General features: G+C 38.3%; 1 protein-coding gene across 1 annotated transcript; it reads left to right on the top strand.

Moving 5' to 3' along the window:
* Nucleotides 1–1,075: 1,075 nt before the first annotated feature.
* LOC117788389 (mucin-5AC) lies at nt 1,076–23,794 on the top strand. Its single transcript, XM_034627153.1, has 6 exons — nt 1,076–2,017; nt 8,448–9,185; nt 18,916–21,228; nt 22,144–22,337; nt 22,406–22,817; nt 22,882–23,794. The coding sequence occupies exons 2-6, from the start codon at nt 8,819–8,821 to the stop codon at nt 23,190–23,192; spliced, it is 3,597 nt and encodes a 1,198-aa protein (XP_034483044.1). The 5' UTR covers nt 1,076–2,017; nt 8,448–8,818; the 3' UTR covers nt 23,193–23,794.

The following is a 23,794-nucleotide window of genomic DNA, read 5'->3' on the forward strand; positions in this document are numbered from 1 at the left end:
TTTATATTTTTACCTGTGCTGATTTTACGATAATATTTTTTTATATATGCTTTATGGCATATAAGCGTCAAATGACTCAAATAGTCGCCCTAAATTTGTTTCTTTGCAATTGTTTAATGACAAGCTTATGTAAATCCTTAGCAACTCAAACTAATTAACTACTTATTTTTAGGCTTTTTATTTTTATTTGTTTCAATTTGAGATTTAAAATCTTAATTTATTCAAAATCCGACGGATGGAGTCTTTGTTTAAATCGAAGACAAGATCCATAAGGCTAATTTTTTTTTAAGCGAAATGAAATAAATTTGAACGCCTAGTAATTTAAGAGTCCAGTTTATGATCAAAATGACATTCCGCTTGAAAATCGGCCAAGTTTTGACAAAGTTATGAAAGTTTGAAGTTGGCCGAACCTTTGACCTAGATACTTTACAAGTCAAAATTTTTGTCCAATTTATCATGATTTTTTACAGAAAAATGAAAGGTTCCAGAATCAAGTTTAAAGTGTTGTTTTATACTAACTACGATATAAGGAGTTGACTAAAAGTGAAAACTTGAGATTTCAAATTTTCAGTTTTCAAAATATCAAAGGGGGGACCCTTAGCATGAAACCCATGATCTAGGGGAAAATATTTTTTTTTAACAAAATTTATTAAATTTGAATGTAGAACGAATTCAGGCGCTAAACCATGATCAAAATGACATTCTGCTTGAAAATCGGCTCAGTTTTGACAAAGTTATGGGAGTTTGAAGTTGATCAAAAATTTTCAATTTTTACAATATCAAAGGTGGGGATCCTTGGCAACCAATTCAAAATACTTTATCTGGTGAAAAAGATTTTTTTTAATTTAAGATTTTTATCTAATATTATAGATATTTTAAATATTTAAAAATCTAACCGATTATTAACAGTTTATTTATTTTAAAACCAAAATGATCAAGTCCTTAGTTGCTAGACTTTTTAGACAGATGGCGCTTAAGCACCAATCAACAGCTTTCTGCAAGTAAAGTCAATGCTTGAGCTTTTAAGCTCCGCTCGCGCTGTTTGCGCAGCTGAGCCGCTGCTTTCGCTCAGTCGTCTCGCGCAGCTTGTGGCCAACAGTACAAATCGCGGAACGTGCGATACTCAATTTTTTTCGCCCACCCCCACCCCCACAGCGAGGTAGCGAAACGAACCAAAGAGAGGGAGAGATCGCGAGTGAGGAAGAGCAACAATATCAATTTGTGGGTGCTAAACGCGCGCGCGCAACTGAAAAATTTACAAAATTCATGAAAATATTTTAGGCAAGAGCTGCGCTTCTCTCTATCTAAGCAGGTGTGTGTGTGTTTTGGTGTTTGTTTGTGTGTGAATTGTGTTGGTGTTGAAAAAGAAAAAAATAAAATACAAACAAACCAACGAGCAGCAACAAGTGCAAAAGAAAAATCCAAAACAGCTAACAAGTTTTTTCTGCGTAGAATTCAACGACATCGAAATTCCAAGAAAACAACAAGTTGTTGTTGATTTGTGTTTTGTTTTGTTTTGTTTTGTTGTTTTAAAGCGGGTCAAATGCATAAATAAATAAGTGTATTTATAAAATAAAATTAAAAATAAAATAAACAAAAAACGCTTAGGTTTTTAAGCTGAGAAACCTGAAGCTAAAGTAAATCACACGAGTTACTTATCATTGTAAATGCAATAAATACAACAAAAAGAAGCGACAACAAAAAAGTTAAATGAAAATTGTTGCAAAGTTTTTCGGCAATCTCTCGCACGTACTCGCAGTACCAACTAGTACCATATTGCCATCCCACTCCGACACGCGCCCGCTCTCACTAGACTCGCTCGAAAGCTCGACGTAGTATGTAAAGCAACAACAACAGCAGCAGTAACGACAACAGCAACAACAGCAACATCAACAAGCAAAACAGTAAAAACAAAAGATACAAATAAAGTTGGGAGTTCTAATCAAACCCGAAATGCTACTGCACTTGGCGGAATTGTTTTGAACACCTTTTGTGGAATCACCAAATGGCTGTTAAAGTAAGAAAACAATTTATTTACCTATATATTTATAAATTAACTAATTTAATTGACATACATTGCGGGATACCCTGTAGCTGCAAAACAGTTTTTGCATTTCGGTTCTCACGCCGAAACAGGCAAAAAGCTGTAAACCACAAAAAACAACTGTATACCTTTGAACTTTAAAACAGGAGTGCAAAATGCAAACAGTCATCAATGAACCAGTCAGCAATCGAATAGTACGAAAATAACAACCATCGAGTACCCATAAAAAAAGGTTTCAAGAAAAGCCAACTGTAAAGGCGCAGACACTGCACAGTGGCCGGAAAGTCTGGCAATTTATGAGATATTCTGGCAATACTAAAAAAGTAGGTTGGATGTTTAGTTTACTTCCAAAAAACTCCGAGTTACTTTAATGATCTAAAAAGAGTAGATAGTAGATATTCTTTAGCTATAATAAATTGTAAAAATACTTTATTAACAGTAAAATATATGAATATGATAATAATAATAAAATAAGGAATATTCAAATGTGAATTATTTGCTTTTTTGGTTTTTTTATTGTTTCTATTGGTCAAACTAATTTAAAATTATTGAATTTTTAAACATTCAATATGTACATTATTTTAAAATAAAAACAAAGTTTATAAAAGCAAGAAAGTGTACATAATTTTGTAGAGCTATTAAAGGGATATCCTCTTTTAGTATAATCTTCAAAATAGAGATCCAATAGGAAAAGCGCAAAACATACACAAAACAATTTCTGCAAACTTCTAACATATTTTAAATTATTGCAGGGTGCTCAAAACTTATTAATCATACACTGTTTGATTCGTTTTACTAGTTTATAAAATTGATTTTCTGCAAAATCAATAAGAAAACTACTTTGAATTAATTAAGTTGTAATTTATGCTGCACATACACAGTTCTATAATCATTAATCAGTGTGAAATAGTCTTTAACCACTGTGCGCACTGAGTGCATTTTGTGACCATGTGTCCAACCTGCATTGAGCATGGACTAAACTGCACTTGTCGCTGAAACAGGTTTTTGCATTTGTTGCTGGTTTTTTTTATTTTTTTTATTATTATTATTATTGTTGTTGGCTTTGTTTGTATTATGGCCAACAACATTTTAATGGCGTCCGTCTGTAGTTGCTGCATTTTTCATGTTTTTCCGGCTGACCTCCGTTTCGAATCTGCACGGTCCAGTTTTTATATTTTGAAGCCAATTGGATTGGACTTGTCTCTGGGGCATTCTAATTTGCCAATTGCCACTGCATGTTGTTTGTGGACAATTGGAGCATTGTTAATGAGACGCCAAAGGGCAAAGGTCGGGCTCATTAGACTTGGGCGGCTGGCACGCCCACAGGCAAATAGGCGCCCATCACAGACAGCAAGCAGAACTTGCAGCAGCATTGTTGTCAGCTTGTTAAACAATTTAAAAATACATTTATGATAAATCGTGTAAACATCAACAGCAACCACAGCAACAAACGGCAACAAACAGCAACAACAACAACAGTGCAACTGACAGTGAATGCATTAACTGAAAACTGTGTGAACATATTGAAATTGAAAAGTTGTTTGGCCAGCCATTGAGTTGACCATAACCATAACACAGTGGCAATTGGATACGGACCGTAGACAGTTGTCGGAGATCAGAAATCAACAATTGGTTAGCTATTAACTGTAAAGCGGTAAAACTGTTAGCGGTAAACGGATCAGTCGGCAACCGGACACCAGAGCATCGGAGCATCAGAGCGGACAATGTTGTCAATGAGGCTTAATTGCTTTGCAAGTGGTTGGCAGTGGAGCATTAAGTTGCAAGCTCGCGTTATGCAACATCGACTCTGACTCACTTCAAGATGCCACACAATCTCTATTTTTTCTTCTCTCTCTGTGTTATTTTTTTGCTAGAATTCAAACGGTATCAGCTGCTCGACACGTGCAGCTTGAACTAATTAAGCAAATGGCATTACGAGCGCAACTCGAATTTGTTATTGCTTATGACCATATCGAGAGGTTTCAGCTGCGCCCCTGACTCACGGGCGCGTCTAGAAATTCCTCAGAATAAAATCAGTAATGTTTCGACCCACGCAATTCCGACCAACCTCAAAAGCCTTGATGATTGGCCATGTTCTCAGTGATTTAAAAATATCTCTTTCATAATCTCTGCTAATTCTTTTTACTTTGCATTGTCTTCTCAGCTTATTAACTTTTCTCGCTTTTCTCGCCTTTCCTTTGTTGACCGCAAACTGCAAATTTGCCTTAATGACTCGCTGGCACGCTAACTGTCATTTGCTATCAAAATTGGCTGCAAATTAAATTCACAGCGCTTTTTAAACTATTGCACAAGTTGGCAATTTGTTTCAATGCTCACTTTCCAGTCAGCGGTAAAATTGCAATTTGTTAACTGATAAAGTGTGGAAAGTGCCATAATCAATGCAGCAATGCAGATACATTTGTAACTACCTGACAAGCTAGTTGAAAGTATGCAGATTAATCAATTGTAAAAAGTTTTGGTCAAACGGAGAAGTCAGCTTTTAAATAAACTTGCATACCAATTGTATTTTTTTATTGATAACATTTTAATTTTTATGATATTTTTATCTAAAGATCTTTTTTTAAAGTCTGTAAAATTTCAGCTCTATCGATTGAGATTTGTAGCATTTAATTATGAATTTAAGGAAAGTATTGCTGAGTACAGACATAAAAAGTGAGTCGACATTCCATTTGCCTTTCCTATAATTTTATTTTAAAATCTGCACTAGAAATCTAAAATAATTAAGCCTTTTGCTTTATCAAATGAGAGATATAATAAGTAATTAAAATTTTATGGGGTTTGTTTCTGTTTAAAGAGTATCTTCTAGTCGAAAACTGTCAGCTGCAGCTGGGTAATTTGTAGCTGGTATGTTTTCATTAGAATGAAACGTGTAAAAATCCAGTACAAATTATAGTTCTCTCTGTCGGCAACATATAACAATGGAACATTCTTACGTGTGCTGCGACTCGGCGACTGCGATTCGACGACTTGACGACTCGTGAGTCGTTTGATGATGGGGTTCAGGGTCAATTATTGTACGAGTATTGCACGATCGGTCTGAAGTCGGCAGTCGGTAGTCGGTATTGGCATCGGACTCCCTCGACTAAACTATGCATTATTTGTAGAATATTATTAAATCAAATTGTCGGTTGTGTTTTTGGCCCGCAAGTTACTTAATATTTATTCTTCATAATTATTTTATTACGTACAAACAAAAACATTCAAAAGGAAGTTGACGACATTTGCTGCTGTCGATTTTGTCATGCGTGGCTTGGAATTAATGTCGAAAAAAACTGAAATTCACCTTCATGCCTGACAAATTTGTAGATTGTAGTTGATGTGGCAGTCGTTGAGATCCAAGTAGAAAAAAAAAGACGACTATGTGGATGCCTCTAATTGCTGATGTGCTGCTTATGAGCTTAATAACTATATTTTTCTCTCTTTCGCAATTAGCCAAGTTCTGAGAGGCTTTCCGAGAGCTGTTTAATTGAAACTTGTTGGCCATCTAACCTTTTGTCGGCGCCGTCTCCATATCCGAGTCTTTTTTTTTTATTAGATATGCTATTTAGTTGAAGCTATTAACTGATTATAATTAGATACTCAGCTACCTGCTGTTGTTGCTGCTTGGCTTTCTAATAATTATTCTTTTTCATGTTGATTATTATGTGCAACAACAATCAACAATCTTTGGGGCCAATTAAAGTCAAAGACGTGCTTGGAGTTTTCAGCACAGTTACTCCCAGTATGTTTACTTCCTAAGCACATTAGTTGCATATTAAACACAAGTGAGCGAAGATTAGATCATTATTTTAATAGGCGAACTTGTGATATGAAGATATATTGGATTTATTGAAGAAATCTGGAAAGAATATCAAGAATTTTTATGAAAATATATTGGAAACTGCTCAGCAAATTTTAGAATCCACTTTAGCCAGATAACTTATCAAAATCCTCAGTTTCTATAGGAGGTCTACATTTCTCAGCTCATATTACACAATCTGCTTTTAAAAATTCTTCCGGTGTTCTTAACCGCATTCGTTAACTGCTTCCCCTGTTGGCTAATAAATCATATAATTCGCTTCCCATATTTATGATCCGACAAGTTTTATGCTGTCATTATATGAAAATACAAAGTCATATATCGATCGAATTAGGTTTAGAAATTGATCAATCAACATAGAGATAAGATGTTGTTTAGTGTCTGGATCACAAGTTAATTGCTTATAAATGGATTAATTGTTGTTTATTTAAATGTCTTAATGTCTTGTTAGCTAAAAAAGATATAATTTCAGTTTATTTATTGTATGTATTAATTTCTAGTCTCCATTTCTCTGTCGAGTCGTGTAATCGATAGCAGTTGCAATAACTTGGCTATGATCCCAGTGTGTTTATGCGGTGAAATAATTTTCTATTTGCCAATTCGATTGTGAATTGTGGCTAAAAGTGGGAATCCAGTGATTACAACAGCTTGTTTACATTTAAGTGCCAAGATCTTGGCTGATAAAATTGTATTGAAATTAAATAAACAATTTAGTGTTCGTGTCGTGTTTTGTTGTTGTTTTGTCGCATGTTTAATCAGCTGCGAATCCATTGTTCCCAATACAAAGGCATTAAAAACCAAATAGATTTCAGTCTCGCTAGATTGATAATAAAAGCTTAAGTAAATGATGAAAAACTGTGGGCGTTTGATGTTAGAAAATCCAATTCTTTCGCACGCTTTTGTGTGGCCGAGAATTTGTGTATTGGTTAAAATAAGCTTTGCAGTACTTAATCAAGCTAACAATCAGGCAAACAACTCGACACAGAACACAGAACTATGTTACTTCAAACCCAAAGTCATCCAATTGTCAGGCACTTGAGAGTGTTCTCTGCTCTCTGTGTTCCGTTCTCGATGATCTTGACGTTGATTGAGCTCCACTCATAAGTTTCCCAGTCCCGTCCCCAAACATGACACGAAAGCTGCCGCGCCACATGGCCAAAACCTAAGAGCTAACAGCACAAAAAATGCCGAAATGTCTAAGCCGACTTTGGCAGCGTTTCTGTTATTGTAATCTTATTGCGCGTTGTTAAGTTTAGAACGCTGATGTTATAACAAATTCAGAGAAGAAAACAGGCAAAAAGCGGAGAATAAATTCGTGAAACAAGCGCAAGCATGTAAAAAAAAGTCAATGGCTTTCTTATAATTAAACGTTGTTTTTTTAATGAGCAAAAAATTTGTTGAAATTTAATAATTCTCAAATATAGCCAAGGCAAATTATTTGTTAGCCAATATAATTTTGTTTTCTGCTTTTATTTCGGCTGCTTCTGTCATGCAAATCTCTTGGGCTTTTCTTACATTAAGCATTAATGTTGTTGTTGTTAATTAATCATAGAGCTGCCAAACTATGCTCCCTGAAAAACCAATTCGAATTATCTGAAGATTCTTGGCGTGCATTGAACTTTTGCGTTCTGCCTTTTTGGCCATTTTGGCTGTGAAAGACTTTTGATTAATGTAAAAGATTGCCCATAGATTCTTACCAATGCTAATGAAGAAGTGTTTGGCAACTGCTTTGTGTTGGCGATTCTTGGACTTCTTCATTTGGCCAGCTATGTAGCTAGCTCATCTGCATGACAATTGGCCATTTAGCCTAAACAGGCAGCTGTTTTTTTTTTTTTTGTTTGGCAGTTTAATAATTTGGCGTTGCACATTACGCAAACGGAGGCGTTAAAGGTGGCACACCCATAATTTGAGGCACTCGCCCCCCCCGCAAACTCCGCAAACATGGCATACCCCGCACGTGCTTGCATTTCATTAACTGTTTATGCGGCATACCAATATCCAAAAGTCCAAGTGAAATTGCCAACGTAATTTTGCGCAAGAGGCTCGAGTATTTGAGTATTTTTTTTATTTATTTTTGTTTTTGTTTAATTGATTTCTCGACAGGCAATGACACACATTGCCATAAAGCTAACGATTTGTCTATAGACAGCAACTGCCTTGTACAACTGGGCGTATGCGTGTTTCGGATTATTTTATTATTGAACCGACAACGCACAGCGACCTCAGTTATCACTCTTACTTAATGTGACTTATAATGATATGTTCACATACTACAGATGATACGCACCGATGGCCAATAGATCAATTGAGCTGCTGTGGGTTATCTTCAGTCAGTTAAAGCCTTAGCATTGGCCTGTCTATAAAACCATTTAAGGACACAACAATTACAGCTTATTGCAAGAAATTACCCAACTTTGCAGCCAAAAACAGTCAATGAAAATTGTGCAAACTGCGCATAAACGAAAAACGGGATTGTTAGAGAAAAGCAGCAGTTAAATGTATAGACTTAGCTACTAAGTTAGTAGTTGTGCTAAGCATTTCACTAATTCAAAAACTCTCTTTCACATTTCCGACATTTTGCAGCAACAAGAAGGCGTACGATTTCCCAAGGCAGCCGCACAGATAAGTCGACAACAAGACTTGAATTATTGCACGCAACAGCAGCAGCAACAGCAACAGGAGGAAGAGGCAACAACAGCAGCAGCAGCAACTGCCACAGCAACAGCCAAAGTAACTGCAACTGCAACTGCAACCGCAAGACGCACACATTGCAACGCAGCTTCGGCAAACAATTGTGGAAAAGTGTGCAAACGAACAATAGAGACAGAGACTAGATAGAAAATCAGTAAAAGACCACAACAACAGCAGCAGCAACAGCAACAGCAACAACGACTTGCAACCGAAAACAGAGCAAACAGCGGCAACATATATTTTTGGTATATGCTTCGGTAACGATGTCGTTGATGAAAATTCATCGAAGCAATGAATCATTTTGGCGTTGTGGCATGTTGTTGTTGCTAGTGGCATTGTTGTTGGCAGAGGCTGCCAACGCGGCATCGGCGACATCGACGACGACGACGACGACGGCGACGACAGGCAGTGAAACGCAAACGAGTGCAACTAATGGTGCAATTAGACAGCAGCAGCAACAACAACAGCAACAGCAGCAGCAACAACAACAGCAGCAACAAGCAACTGAAGAGCTTGCGGATCATGTGCAACAGCAACAGCAACAGCAACAGCAGCAACTGCAACTGCAACACAATGAAAGCCAAACGTTGGCTGCCAATTCTGCAGAAATTTTAAGCCCCAGCGATGTTGGTAAGTATTTTCATCTCTTACATACACACAGCTACACACATGCTTACACACACATATTGCACACACACATCAACTGCGCCCCTTTGGCAAACTCTCCTAGAAAATGATTTTTTCGCTTTTCGACCCGATGAGAGGGGTAAAATTGGCCTAGTGCGCAAATTGCAAACGAGCCGAAATAAATCTATGCCAATTATTGACCAACTGACAGCGGGCACAAAGCAACAACAATAACTTTCAATGCAATAGCAACAACTTCGACGGCAACAACAACACATAAAAAAAAAAACAACAGGAACGAGTTGCCAACTTGCTCTGTTGGCCAGCTAAAACAATTGACCAGCTAAATGTGCGGCAGAAGAGGCAACAACGAGACGGACAACAACGGCAACAACCACAGACAAAAGTGAATACAAACACTCGCATTGGCTAATCTTTGGCGTTTGAAAGACCGAAAAGCGTCGTCAACATGGTTGCTGCCATTTCACATGAAATACGCTTAAATACTCTGCTTTGATAGGGGTATACAACTTCAAAAATAAGCTTGCAATTTTTGTCTAAAAAATTTAGTTTTCTTACAGAATTAAAAAAATATATAATGGCTTAAAATATTATTTAAAATTATTATTTATGCCATGCTAATAGATTTTATGTTGCGACTTTTAATATAATGAGACTAGCAAGTAGTGAAAGAGAGAGTATTTAAAATCATTATGTCATATAAAAAAGAGGAAAAAATGCATATTTCAATCCTATATATAAGTTCTTAAAGACGATATAAGAAGTACTTAACAATATTTCCAAACTATTTTTAGATTTTATCAATAAAGTACATAATAGTTTCAAAAAAATGTCCAGGTCCTTAAATAATAATTACCAGAGTTTTCGTAAAACAATTTTTTTAGCTAGAAAAATAAGTTTACTAATATTTATAATTTTAATGAGATTTTTAAAACAACTTTCTGGATAGAAAAAAAATTATAGCTTAAATTTATTATTTTAATGAGATTCTTTAAATTTCGGATGAAAATTTAATGATTTCAGGAGTAACATTTTTCTCAGCTTTGTTAAAAAAAATCATATTTAATTCACATATTTTATTTTTTTAGGATTTTCAAAGTTGTACTTAATATCTTCAACTGCATCTGCTGAGTTTGTCAAGCGAATTTACATAAAAACCCAACCGTAACCATCAACTGAGCGAGGTCATGTGATTTCTTTATTTCGTTTTTTTTTTTTAAATTTTTTTGTGATTTTGTAAAAATAATAATCTATTTATTATAGACAAGTATCTAACCTAGGGATGGCCAAGCCAAGCCATGCCAAGTGAAGCACACACGAATTATGCAAAGAGCAAATGTCTTCAAGTGCATATTAAAATGCGAAATAAATAAATATAGTTTGGTAAAGTTGGATCAAGATCTCAGAGATATTTATGAGTCTAATATGAAGATTGTTTTGCAAGCTCTTCATAATGAAAACAAATTGTGTTTGGATGGCTTCGGCATGCCACAAATAGCCTTCCTTTCATGTGTTGCAAGTGAACTTTAGCCAATAAGATACAAGATACAAGATACGAGCCAAACTTTAGACTTTAGACTCTGCTCATGGCGTTGAGATGTGTGTGTGTGTGTGTGTGCTCTTAATTGTTATTTCAATTAAGTATTTTCATAAGCAATTATTCGTTTAGTTAAAGCTGTGAATTTTTGTTTTTTGTGGGCGTCAATTGTCAATTGACAATTGTCTTTTGTCTTAGCCATGTGGCAGCTCAAGTGTTGGCCATGTTGCTGCTAGGCCTAAGCTGTCAAGGCAACAAACGCATTTTCACCCAACGTTTGGTTTAAAAAAAAAAAAAACCCAACACTAAAATTGTTGAAAAATTATGTATTTATGCATGTTTATTCATGAGGCCTCTATTTTTTTTTGTATTATTGTTATTATAATTTGAATTGTGTGTGTTACCTACTCGTAAAGGCGAAGCCATAACTTGGCTTAAACTTTGAGTGCAAGTGGCGAGCATGAGTATTATTACATAAACAGGTTGTAGCCAAAATAAAAAAAGAAGCTAACTAAACAAAAGTTTAATGCATTTTGATTATTTTTAATGTATGCGCATTAAAACATCTAGCCAAAAGGGGAAGTTGAATGGGGAGAAGCCCGCATCCAAGTCCAAGTTAAAGCCAAAGCGATGAATGCGCATATATTTTGTTTTTTGGGGATGTTACGAAATGACGTCAAAAAAAAAAAGAAAAAATCAGTATATGCAGTTCTCTTTCAGTCGAAGTTCGCTAACCTGTGGTTGTAGGTGTCGTGGCTAACTGTGTGATGGCTAACTAAAAAACACACTGGCCAACAAGTTGTTGGCTAAAAAAATCCTCAACATAAATATCAATATTGGTGTGTCTTGTGGCTCATTTAGCTGTTGTTGGCTCATTACGTTTACCTGTTCGTCTCTTCGTCTGTCTGTCCGTCTGTCTGTTTGTCCGTCTGTCTGTTTGTCCGTCTGTCTGTTTGTCCGTCTGTCTGCTTGTCGCTGCTCATGTGCGTTCATTGCGTAATCGCAACACATTTACCAGGCGTATTCAAGCGTTGGCTGCCATTCGCTTCGCGAAGAAGAGCGGCCTCACAAGCCAAATCAGAAAAGTCAACAAAAAGCCAACTCACAAGCTCACAAACTGGCAACAGGCATCGGCAGTGGCAACAGGTCTGCCTCTTCTGTCAGCCAGTCAACCAACTAGCTGCCAAGTGCAACGCTTGCAACATTTACTTGCAACGTCTGCAACTTGTTTTCTTCTCTATTTTTTTCTGCTGTACCTCCTGGCGTATGCGCAATGTGGGCGGCATCTATAACTCATACGTGAACGCTGAGCTATTGCCAACTTGTTGTCGAGGCTGTGCTTTTGGCGGCACTTAAGTGGGTGTAGCAGCTACACATACGACTATATACGACTATATATATGATTATGAATCATTGTTTTAGCCGCTATCACGAACAAAAAATCCCAGTTACCACTTTAAGTACGGGGAAAAAATACTTTACCGCATACGTAATAGTGCAAACATAAATCTTTAGTGCAGTGCCTACCGCGTTACGTGTTTTGTTTATGTTTACCCAAAGTAACAAATATTCAATAAAATAAATTAATGTTTTTCTTTACACATTGGAATTGTGTTTTTTTATGCGAAAACATATACAAAGAAGTCATAAAGCTCAGCTTTTTATTGGTTATAAGTTGGCAGAGGTTTCCCGATTGATTTTTACGTTATGATGAGGGTAAATTGAGAGATTAACAGTTGAAGTTTGATTTGAACTCATTTTTTATTTATTTACAAGTTAACGCTAAGTCTTACTTTAATTGGTCGATTTCTCAGCTGTAATTTAACTGGATTTTAATTATTTTAAGCATAGACGCCCAATTATTAAATTGGTTAGTTTAATAACTAAAAGATTTTTTAAAATATGTAAAATGTATGAAATAAATTTCGGATTCAAAAATATAAATCAATTACAAATTAACTGCACTGAAATAAATCTTACTTCCAATTGTATGAAACTTTCTAAAGATTTTCTTTTATTCGCTATTGTTTGTTTTGATAAGCAATTTTCTTTCTTCTCATTAATACAACTTCTTAACTTTTAGTTGTTAAAAGGGCCTTAAGATTTATCTACTCTTCTTATGCAACTTTCTACGGATTTTCTTACCTTTTCTTTTGTTTGGCTGAGATAACAATTTTCAGTCATAATTTGCGTGTTGTTTTCCCTGCCTCTTGCCAAGTGATTTTTCATTTGAAACTAAATTTGTTGTTATTATTTTGTGGCTATTTGATGTTGTTGTTTTAGTTTTTTGTTGTCGATCGGCGCATAAAGGAAAAGGAAATGAAACGCGTAATTTGTGTGCGGTGTGCGGTGGTCACACGGAACGGCTATTAAAAAGCTGTTGGCGAATTCGGTTTCGGTTTCGCTTGTTTTTCGCTATTTTGTTTTTGGCATTTCTGATGTTTACATAAAATGTTTATAATTTCATTTTCATTAGTTTTTAGTTTGCATTGCAAAATGCGACTAATCAAAAACGAACAGAAACGATCAAAACTGACCAGGTTTATTGAACTCAATAAAAGGGGTAGCCTCATCTTCAAGTTGTCATCAACTTTTGACTAATTTTCTTCTTCTTTTTTTTCACATTTTTGTTATTTTTTGTGTGTGATTAATTAAACTCTTAGCTGACCCAAAGTTGTGGGACCATTATGTAAGAGCTCTGAGCTTACATGATTTAGTTGAACGGATTGAGGGGAGGGGGAGGGGGACGAACCTAATTTTGGGGGCACAAAAGAAAGCGGCCAACTAACTAATGATGCCAAAGTTGCAGGCGGGTCGCGGGCATAGAAAAACCGACTGAAAAATCAGTTTTTAACATTGCGTAAAAGTGTGCAACAAGCTGCTGATGGGAGCTTTGGATGCTACTCGATGTTATTGTTGTTGCTCATGTTGTTGATGATGACGAACAAGTGACACGCCCCACAGCCAGCATTTGCAACGCCTCAATGCACAACAACAACAACTAAGGGAACAACAACAATAAGTTTGCCTATTGAAAAACTTTTCAGACCAAACCAAGCGACTCGCACTGAATTCGTAAAGCCAAAGCCAAACAAATAAACGGAAGCCCCCAAACCTCGTACAATGGTCGCAGAAAAAAACTCACAAAAAAACATCTTAAAAAAAAAAAAACAGAAACAAAATGAACTTTGCAATTATTCAATGCTGTTGCAGTTGTTATTGTTGTTGACGTCGCTGATCATTTAACATATTGTCGGCGCTTTAAAAAAACAAAATACAAAAACTAAACGTAACAAAAACACATTTGAAATGTTCCAAGTCTCATTTGTGATTGCGCAAAAGGTCAGTAAGTCATTTGGCTGTTGGCCAGGTCAATTCTAGAGCTCAAGGCTTGGCCAAGGGTTGGCTGCTTTTAACCAGGAAGCAGATGCAACAGCAACAACAACAACAACAACAACAGCAACAGCAGCGGGTGCAACACTTAGTGGCATTTCACGACAACTTTACTTTGATTTCCGCATTGACATCCGCAACGATATTTTGTTTTCTGTTTATTTTTGATTTACCTTTGCCATTTCTTTTGCTTTCTCACGGCAGCTGCTTTAGTTGTTGCTGTTGTTGCTGTAGTCGATGTCGTCTGCAACATTTCCTGTATTTAACTGCACCTACAAGAGGCCCATGGCTAACAGCTCCAATTCCAATTCCAGCTTTAACTCCACTTAAGGCAAAATGTCACGCACATGAACTGCCAACTTTGGCAGAGCTGCTGTTATAGTTGTTGCTATTGTTGCTGTTGTTGCTGTTGTTGTTGCTGTTGTTGCTGTTGCAACGTTATGTTTGCAGAAATTTACGGCATTTTGCTAGCTGCTTTTGGCATTTTGTTGCATGTTTCGATTTCACATTAGAAATGCTTTCGATCGCCTCGACCAAAACGTGCCTGTTGCATGTCTGTCTGTCTGTCTGTTTTGCGGGCCAACAAACAAGTTTTAGCCATGAACGTGGGCAGCCAAACCGTAGGGTGCAGCGTGCAACTAACAACAGCAACAACATATACAAAATTACAACAAAACATGCTGAAATTGCAATGCAAAAAGGCTGGCAAGTAAGTAAGTAAAAAAGTGCAACGAAAGCGCGCGTGGAGAAAGTTTTGTTATAAGCCAAGGCGGCATTTAAAAATTGTATTTATGAGCAGGCCAAAAGCAAAAGCAAACCAAAAGCCAAAGCCAAAGCCAAGCGCCAAGAAAGCAAAAGTGAAGCAACAGTGAAGCAAAAGTGAAGCTGCACCACTTGAATTGGTGCCAATGAATTAATGAAAGTTTTTTCTGTTATATTTATGTATTTAATTTTTTTTATTTAACTCGTTTACGTTTTATTGAAACGTTGTTTGCGGTTTTGGCGCTAGCGGAAATGATTCACAATTAGTCACAATTGTTTGTGCAGAAATGTAACAAACAAGCAATCAAAAAACATTCATATAAATTTACCCTTTCAAGGCCAAATTGTGCAGGCAACAGTTAGAATTAACTTTAGAATAAAAGTCAGCTAATAACGAAGACTTCAATTAGCTAACAATTCTGAGAAAATTTTCCACATTTAATATTAATTTTCTGTGGAGATTTCCATTGCGATTATGCAGTCAGAAATTTAAATAACAATTATTTATTTTCAGCACATTTTCTATAATTATTTTTACTTTTCGTTCAGCAAATTGAGCTAAAAAGGCGGCTCACTTTTTTGATTATGACATGTGCAACGTTGCGTATGATTGATATTAATGTCATAGGCACAGGTAACTGAGTGTCTGTGTGTGTGTGTCTGTTGTATTTTTCGCTCATTGTATAATATTTCATAATATTTAATACGACTCCATTAAATAAGTAAGTTAGTTTAGGCAAACAAATATTGTTGTGTGTGTATGTCGATGCTGTCAGTCAGTTTGTCAGCTTGTCAGCTTGTCAAGTTGTCAATCTTTCAATTAGCCAATGACTTGGCTACCCACTTGTGTTTGTAATTTATTTATAATTAAAAGTTCTAATACAAAAGACATGCGATTCAGTCAAGCGCTAATACCCCGAACAAAAAAGTATTTCGAGTATTTATAAAAACACTTGTGCGCACTCGAATTCAATTCGAATGTAATTAAAGCAGGCATCATCTAGTTGCGGCTTAAATATACAATTAATGGCCAAAACAAAGGCCAAAAGCTCAGCTAGCCAGTTCGTGGGAGCCTTGATGCTTTTGTGGAAGTGGAAGTGGAACCGAAGCCAAGTGAAGGCTCATTAACTGAAATTGCCACTGCCACTGCCACTGTCCATCTGGCCAAATCGTCAATTTGGCTTAGAACTCCACACTGAATGCTCGCCCATTGTGTGCGCTGTGATTGGCCAAATTGCCGGCAATTAAATTTCACATAAACAGGCAAAAATCTGGCAATAAGTTTTAAGCAAATATTGACATTAGTCACGCTGTCGCAAACTGAAGATTAATAACTTGACGTGTTTACTCGTATTATTGCACACTTTTTTTTTCAGTTTTATTATTAAGTATTATTATTTTGTTCGGGGCATTGTGTAAGCACACCAGTCGAAGCTACGTTAAGCTTTTTAGAATTCGAATTTGCCAAATAAGATCGGAGAATTCTTTGAACATTTCAGCTCAAATGTTTGGTTAGTTGACCATTTTTTGACTTCGTTTCGTTTTGGTTCGCTTCGTGCAGCCGCAGCCCAAAAACAAAATCGTGTCTATGACCAAAATCAAATTAAAATTCCACAACGCATGCCAAGAGCAGCGACAACAACAACAACAACAGAGACAACAGCGATGGCCACAACAGCAGCATAGCTAATGCCAAGAAGTTGCGCGGCCAAGTGGAATTGGCCTGCACCACCAGCACAACCACCACTGACACTAACACCACCAACACCACCACAATAAGCTAAACAACAACAGAGACTGCCTTAGAAATTTGAATGAAAGTTAATCGATTCTAGGTTGCTCTATTTTCATTTGATTCTATATTTTATAATCATAATCTGTGCCTGTTCATTCACATTATTTCCTGTATGGAAGCAAATTTTAAACAAACTTAGTAAATGGAAAGAAAATAATATAGTTACGTAACAACACTTAGTTGTAACTTTTATAAAAAAATCTATTAAAAATAAATTAATAGTTTTAATTTAAAATAATACTTTCTTTGAATTTTTGATAATAATTATTTTTATTAAGAAAAATATTTTGAAACACATAAGTTTTCAAATCGATAAATATAAATATTTAAATTTAATTATTACTGGCAATATTTATAGTAAAAAAAAAAAAATACTAAAAAAATAAAAATATTTTTTACATCACAGTTCTTATTATTACTGTTATAAATAATAGTTAAGGTCTATAATTTTCTGGTTACTTTCTGTGTTATGTCTTCTTTTTGTATGTTTATATATTATTTATTTTTAATAATGTAGGTACTTAGTTACTTTTAACATCCATTAGACATTCCTTTAGATAGATATTTTTTCTTAAGAAATCAAATAACAAAGTCTATGTATCTTTAGCTAGAGTATATCAATAACTATAGTAGGCACAGCAAACGCCTGTGTCTCGCAACACACAGCAAAAATGGCAGTCGCAGTCTGTTGTTGTTGTTGTCGTTGTTGTTGTTGTTGCTGCTGCTATTGTTGTTGGTGTAGTTGTTGCCGTTGTCGTTGTGGGTTCTGTTGAAGGCAGCGAGGCGACGTGACGAGACGCCCAAATGGGGCGCACAGTGTACAATACGAGTACAATAAAACATAGGCATCCCCAAGTGGAGTGCAGTCAATGGAGAAGCCAACGAAGCTCGAACTTAGACCGCCAAGTTTAAAGCTTCAAGCTCCAAGCCCAAATCGAAATCTAAATCCAAAATCCAACAGCCAACAGCCAAAATCCGAATTCAAGCCTTAAGCCAAAGCGACGTCTGCAGTGGCCAAAAAGCGTCAGAGTTAGAGTTTGTTTTGTCGCTTGTTCTAGTCGCTGCGCTTGAGATGCCAGGCCTAACCTTGGCCTAAACTGCAAGCCAATGAACTAAATGCCTGTGAAAAATGGCAACAACAACGACAAGCGGCAAGAGCAAATTGTGTGTGTGTGTGTGTTTGTTAACATTGTTTGACTGTTGCCGGTCGTTTTGGCAGTTTTAATGGCAACGTGAAAATTAAACAATTGTGCAAGCAGCCCAGCTTGATAATCGCTTCAATGATTCATGGCCCAAACAACGCGCAGCATTACATTTGGCCAAAGCCCACACAATGGCCAGTTGTGGCAGTGGCAACGGCAACAGCAACAGCAACAGCAGCTGTGCCCCTTTGGGGCAAAGTCAGAAAGAACATCAAAAGCGTTTGCCACCAATTTGTGTGTCAAGCTAATTAGTCAGACAGACAGACAACAACAGACGGACAGACAGACAACAACAACAACAACAACAACAGCGACATGTCAAGAGGCTACAACGAAGTATTGTAAACCAGTTGGATAACTGAAATTTCTAGGCTAAGAAACGCACCTAAAACGCGCTCACTGATTAATGGCCCCAAAAAGAGATGAACGATCCAAAAACGAGTTTATGCCTCGTGTTGATTTAATGCTGAGCTGACGCACTGTTTATCTTTCCCATTCTCCACCAAGATTGTTTTTCCAATACGCGTCACGATTTTTGGGCATCAAGTATACGCTGCGTTGTATGAGCAGAACAATAACCCGTAGAAAAGGCTAAGCCAGACTCTGAGAGACTCTGTATTTATTTTATAGAAATAGAACATTACTTCTTAAAGTTAAAATAATTATTAAAATAAAAATACAAATATTACACTATTAAAAAGAATCGTTTTATTGAGTCAAGAATATTCGACCTTAATATTTATTTAAAATAAACAGAATTAAAGAGAAAATTAATTAGAAAAACAAAGAAACAATTAAGATGTTTTCTTCATTTTCTGAAAATTTATATTGTAAATAGAGTCTGCCAAGATTTCTTGTAACTACTACGAATTTATAAATTTTTGATTCTAACAAGCTGAACAAACCCTTAGCATTTTTTAAGTACAGAGTCCAAAAAATCGTTAACCTCGTTGTGACACTTATACAGATTTGTCTTACATAACCGCTTCTCACTGATTCCCTTGCTTCTCTGCTTCGTTACAGATGTGGTTGCCGAGAAGCCCACCACATACCGCCCTGCGGCCGGCAATCGACCCTCGATTGCACCACTCAACTCGGCACAGGAGCGAGAACGCAAACTGATGAATGTTTTGGCCGCTCGACGTTCGGCTTTGCATCGCGGTGGTTTTCGCACCCGCATTGGCACCACTGGCCGCAGCGCCACCTCACCCGCCACGGCGGCGGTTGAGAGCACCTCGAAGTCTCCGAGTGATCCGCGTTCGGTGTGCATACGCAACTGTACCAAGAACTTCACCCGCCGCACCACCGCCAGCTGTATGCGACAGTGTGCGAACTTCACGCGCATGGCAATGGCAACCACCAACAGCAGCTCGGTGGTGCTGCGTACGCCCAGCAAGGCAAGTGTTGCCACTGGCGAAAGGGACACCAATGAGATACTGTTTAGCGATGAATCCTCTCATGGACTCTTTGTGGTGGCCAAGGAACAGAATGATACATTGAATCATATTGCGGATGGTGCCAAGTCGTCAGTCGGTGGCAAGCAGCGTGGACGTCGCAAGCAAGCGGCCACAGTTACAATTGCCACCACTTCGGTGGAGCAGGACGACGACGAGGACGATGATGAACTGCAGCCGTATCTTTATTTTGGCGCCAAGTTGCCTCCTCTCAAGCCTGGCGCTTTAGCGATAACAGCCGCCGCTGATGATAATGAGCATCCACGTGTGCTGGAGGTTTCAGTGGTGCAGAGCACCACCACAACTCCAGTGCCGTCCGTGGAATCCACAGTGAAACCCACCGTCCCCACGCGTCGTCCCTTGACGGCTGTGGAGCGCAGTCGCAGTCGCTATAAGTACCACATGCGAGATCGTGGTGTGCCACTGGCAGCATCCGCGGCACCACCTGCACCACCCATCAGTAGGAGCCGCTATGTGGGCTCTGGGCGACCCACGGCGGCTCAAGCGGCAAGTTTCTTGGAGCAAAAGCTGCCCGAAACGGAAGCTGAGCTGCCGAAGCCTGTGGTGGTGCGGCGGTTGGCTGGCAATCCCTTGGCTTCCTCTACACCACTCATTATAACGGTGCTGAGCGCTGAGGAGGAAACCACAGTGGTTCAAGCGGAGCCGGAGCTGTTTACGGAACGTTCCAGCACCACCAGCAGTACAAGCACAACTAAAGCGCCAATTAGCACCACTAAGAAGCCAACCACAACCACAACGACATCTACAACCACGACAAACACCACAACGACCACCACTTCAACGACACCCGCGACAACGACAACCACAAGCAGCAGCAGCACAGCAACCACTACACCCAGCACCACCACAACAACCTCGACACCAAGCACCACCACCACCACCACTACCACCACAACTGTAGCTAGTAGCACCGCTAAACAGAAGACCATCAGCGAGGAGGACATTGAAAGGCTGAGAGCCTTGGGACCATCCTTAACCCAAGAGATCAACATCGAGGATCAAAATAATCTCATCATCTTTTGCAACAGCACCGCCAACTGTGAGGCGACACCACGCCCCCAGCTGTCCCACACCACAGACTCCAGCTCGAATTCAAAGATACTGCGCACCACTGTGCTTACCTCAGTGCGTTCCACAGTGAATCCACGACCCACCACAGTAGCACCACGAGCACCAACTGTACCCGCAAATGTCTACATCGGAATTGTGGAATCTTCATCGTCAACGCCGTCGGATATCAGCTCCACGGTGATTGCCGCTGAGCGTGATGTGAATCTGGAAGTGAGACGCATGAATTTGGTCACCTTGGTGCTGGTGGCGGTGGGAGTGGTGCCGCTGGTGGCCATCATACTCTATCTGGTGCGCAATTATATGGTCAGGCGTCAGGCCAAACAGGACGAGGTCTTTGACGTTTGCATCGCAGATCAACAGCCCATAAGTCCTGTCAAGAAAGTGGACTCCAAATATCAGCTGGATCACGATGACGATGAGGTGGATCATCATCAGCAGGCCATGCCCATGTCCATCTCCCAACAACAACAACAGCAACAACAACCACAACAGACACGCGATGCGAATCACAATCGTTACGATGACAAAACCTCCTTGGCCAGCGAATTCCAGGACTTTGAACGGAGCAACATCCGATTGAAGAGTCTGCTCGGCGAGGGCAACTTTGGACAGGTGTGGAAGGCTGAGGCGGACGATCTGAGTGGACATTTTGGCGCTACACGCATTGTGGCCGTGAAGACAATACGTGCTTGCAGCGCTCAGGTGAGCCTCAAGGATGAGGCCAACATAATGCGCAAACTGGGCTCGCATCAGAATGTGGTAACACTGCTGGGTGCATGTGTGGAGAGCGGTGAGTTCTTCTAAGAATAAGAATATATAAGTATTATAGCTAAGTGTCAAAGCAAGACCATACACTGAAAAAAAGAACAACTTCTAATATCAAGAACATTCATCTTAAATATTTTGTTCTTAAAATAATATTATTTTTGGACCAAATTATTAAAACTAAAATTATTGATCTAAAAAATCTTAAAATCTTAATATAAGAATAAATATCTTAAATTGTTAGGAAAGTATAAATAGGTACTTTTTCGTATCAAACAAATGGTGGCACTCTGGTTAGAGAGGACGCTTCAGTAGTGAAGCAGTAGGCGGCGGTTCGAATCCCACTCGTAAGAAATTAAAATAACATTTATTAAATTACTATAACAAAAAATAATGCAAATATATTAAAATTTAAAAATAAACAAAATTATAGATATAAAAAATAATTTTTATTAATTTAATTTTTTGAGTTTAATTTTAATAACATTTATTCTTAAAATAAGAACTTCGTCTTATTTAAAATGTTCTTTAAATCAAGATGTGTTCTCTTAATTTAAGAATTTTATGTTCTCGACGCATTTTTTAGACCAAAAATCTTAGTTCTGATCTTAGAACATTTTTTTATCAGACACAACAATAAAACACAGCATATGCGCTGCTTCGAGTTGAGGCGCTGAACACAATTAAATAAACAAAACACTAAAAATGTTTATGTAAAGCTCACCTGCAGAATTTGGCTGTTCACCTCTCCTTTAAAGTATTGAGATTAGTATTAGAATCGAGTAGAGGACTCGATGCTCCGATTTTAAAATCTACAAACTAATGAAGTTCCATAGGAAGATCAATTTACTTTTTTTGATGCTGAGACAGGGTATCTCGTTGCCAAGCTACCTCAACTAGAGCGTTCTTAGTTATTTATTCATACTACATTTATTTCTAGAGCCGCACATGCTGATCATGGAGTATGCGATGCGAGGACGACTTTTATCCTTGCTACGCGCCGCACGCAGTGCCACAAATATTCTGCCCGCCTCAGTGCCAGGTGGACGCAGCCTCGCACCGCTCTCCCCCCGCACTCTAGCCGGCTTTGCGCTGGACATTGCCTGCGGCATGGAGTACATAGCCGGACGCAGGGTAAGTCCACATTTCCCTGCCCAAAATCAACAGCTTAGTAATCATTTTTATTCTCTACTCTTACGCAGATTGTGCATCGAGATCTGGCAGCGAGAAATGTGTTATTGGATCACAATGGCATGTGCAAGATCTGTGATTTTGGCATGTCCATTGATCTGGATGCGGAGCGCATGCGCAAGGAGCAGGAGAAGAATGCAGCCAATGATATTTTGCGCAGCAATGCGGCCAAGTTCAAGTTTGACTTTGGCAGTCGCTACATTCTGCAGCATTGGCAGCACACTTTTGGCCAGGGCCAGAATGGCAACTGCTCCAAGGATGCCACGCACTCGGAGAAGAAGTCACATGGCCACGATACGATTGGCAAGCGACATGCTCTTCCAATACGCTGGATGGCGCCAGAGAGTCTGCAGTTTCACATGTTCACCACCGAAACGGACATTTGGGCCTTTGGCATTGTCCTCTGGGAGATTGCCACACTGGGTAGGACGAAGACTTGTTTAGCTATTGTGTTTATCTTTTATTAAATTATCTTTTTCTTTTAAAGGCTCCACGCCGTATTCCCATCTAACTGGTCGCGAGGTCATACGCCGTGTGCCGCAGGGCTTGCGTCCGGAGTTGCCTAAGGAGAGTCGCCACGAGTTTTACAATCTCATGTCGCGCTGCTGGCACAAGGAACCGCACATGCGACCCTCGTTTGCCCAGTCGCGTCTGGAGATCACGCGATCGCTGCACAAATGGGTCGACGATGACTCTGCCGCCTCGGATTATATGGATGTGAGCGGTTTTAGCGAGGATCTCGAGCATGGCGTTGTCTATTTTAACCACCGCATCTCCGAGTTTGAATGCGAAATATGACGTTGACTGAATCACCCTTTCCAACCACAAATCACCATCCATTTGCATACCACGTCGCCATTGCCCACCAACTAATTAGTACATCAGGCTCATCAGCATCTGCATTAGTATTCTCCATACATCTCGATTCATCAAACCATCTATGTAACTGTACTATTTCGAAATTCGCGTGCTTGTCGAGCAGTATTATTTGTCTTCTGTATCTTTTTCCAGTTTAGTTTCGATTCGTTTTGTTATGATTTCGTTGCGATTTCGGTTTGCCAGCGGCTTTAAAAGCTCTTGTAAATATTATATTTGTATTTTCTTGCAAATATTTATTATGATTTATCATTTAGGAATTTTATTTTAATAAATAATTGGCGCTACTTGTGCTTAGTTGATATTAGTCACTTAGTTCTTCTAGTCTGTATCTAAAAATTCATCTTCAAGTTGAGTCAATTCGTTTGACGAGTTGACTGCACCGCAATGTGGCACACAATATAGTTTTTGAAAATTATTCTATCGTTTAGACTTTAATTTTATTGATATCGATATAGAAATACACACATAATTGTACAAATAAATTAATTTAACACAAGAAATAAAATAATTATACTCTTTAC

This window comes from Drosophila innubila (genome assembly GCF_004354385.1).
Source record: "Drosophila innubila isolate TH190305 chromosome 3L unlocalized genomic scaffold, UK_Dinn_1.0 0_D_3L, whole genome shotgun sequence".
Lineage (NCBI taxonomy): Eukaryota > Metazoa > Arthropoda > Insecta > Diptera > Drosophilidae > Drosophila > Drosophila innubila.

Bases quoted from the DNA above. Each gene is read 5' to 3' on its own strand.
- LOC117788389 (XM_034627153.1), top strand. From the start codon at position 8,819: ATGTCGTTGATGAAAATTCATCGAAGCAATGAATCATTTTGGCGTTGT. The intron at 21,229-22,143 runs GTGAGTTCTTCT...ATTTATTTCTAG, and splicing joins GGGTGCATGTGTGGAGAGCG to AGCCGCACATGCTGATCATG. The intron at 22,338-22,405 runs GTAAGTCCACAT...ACTCTTACGCAG, and splicing joins AGTACATAGCCGGACGCAGG to ATTGTGCATCGAGATCTGGC.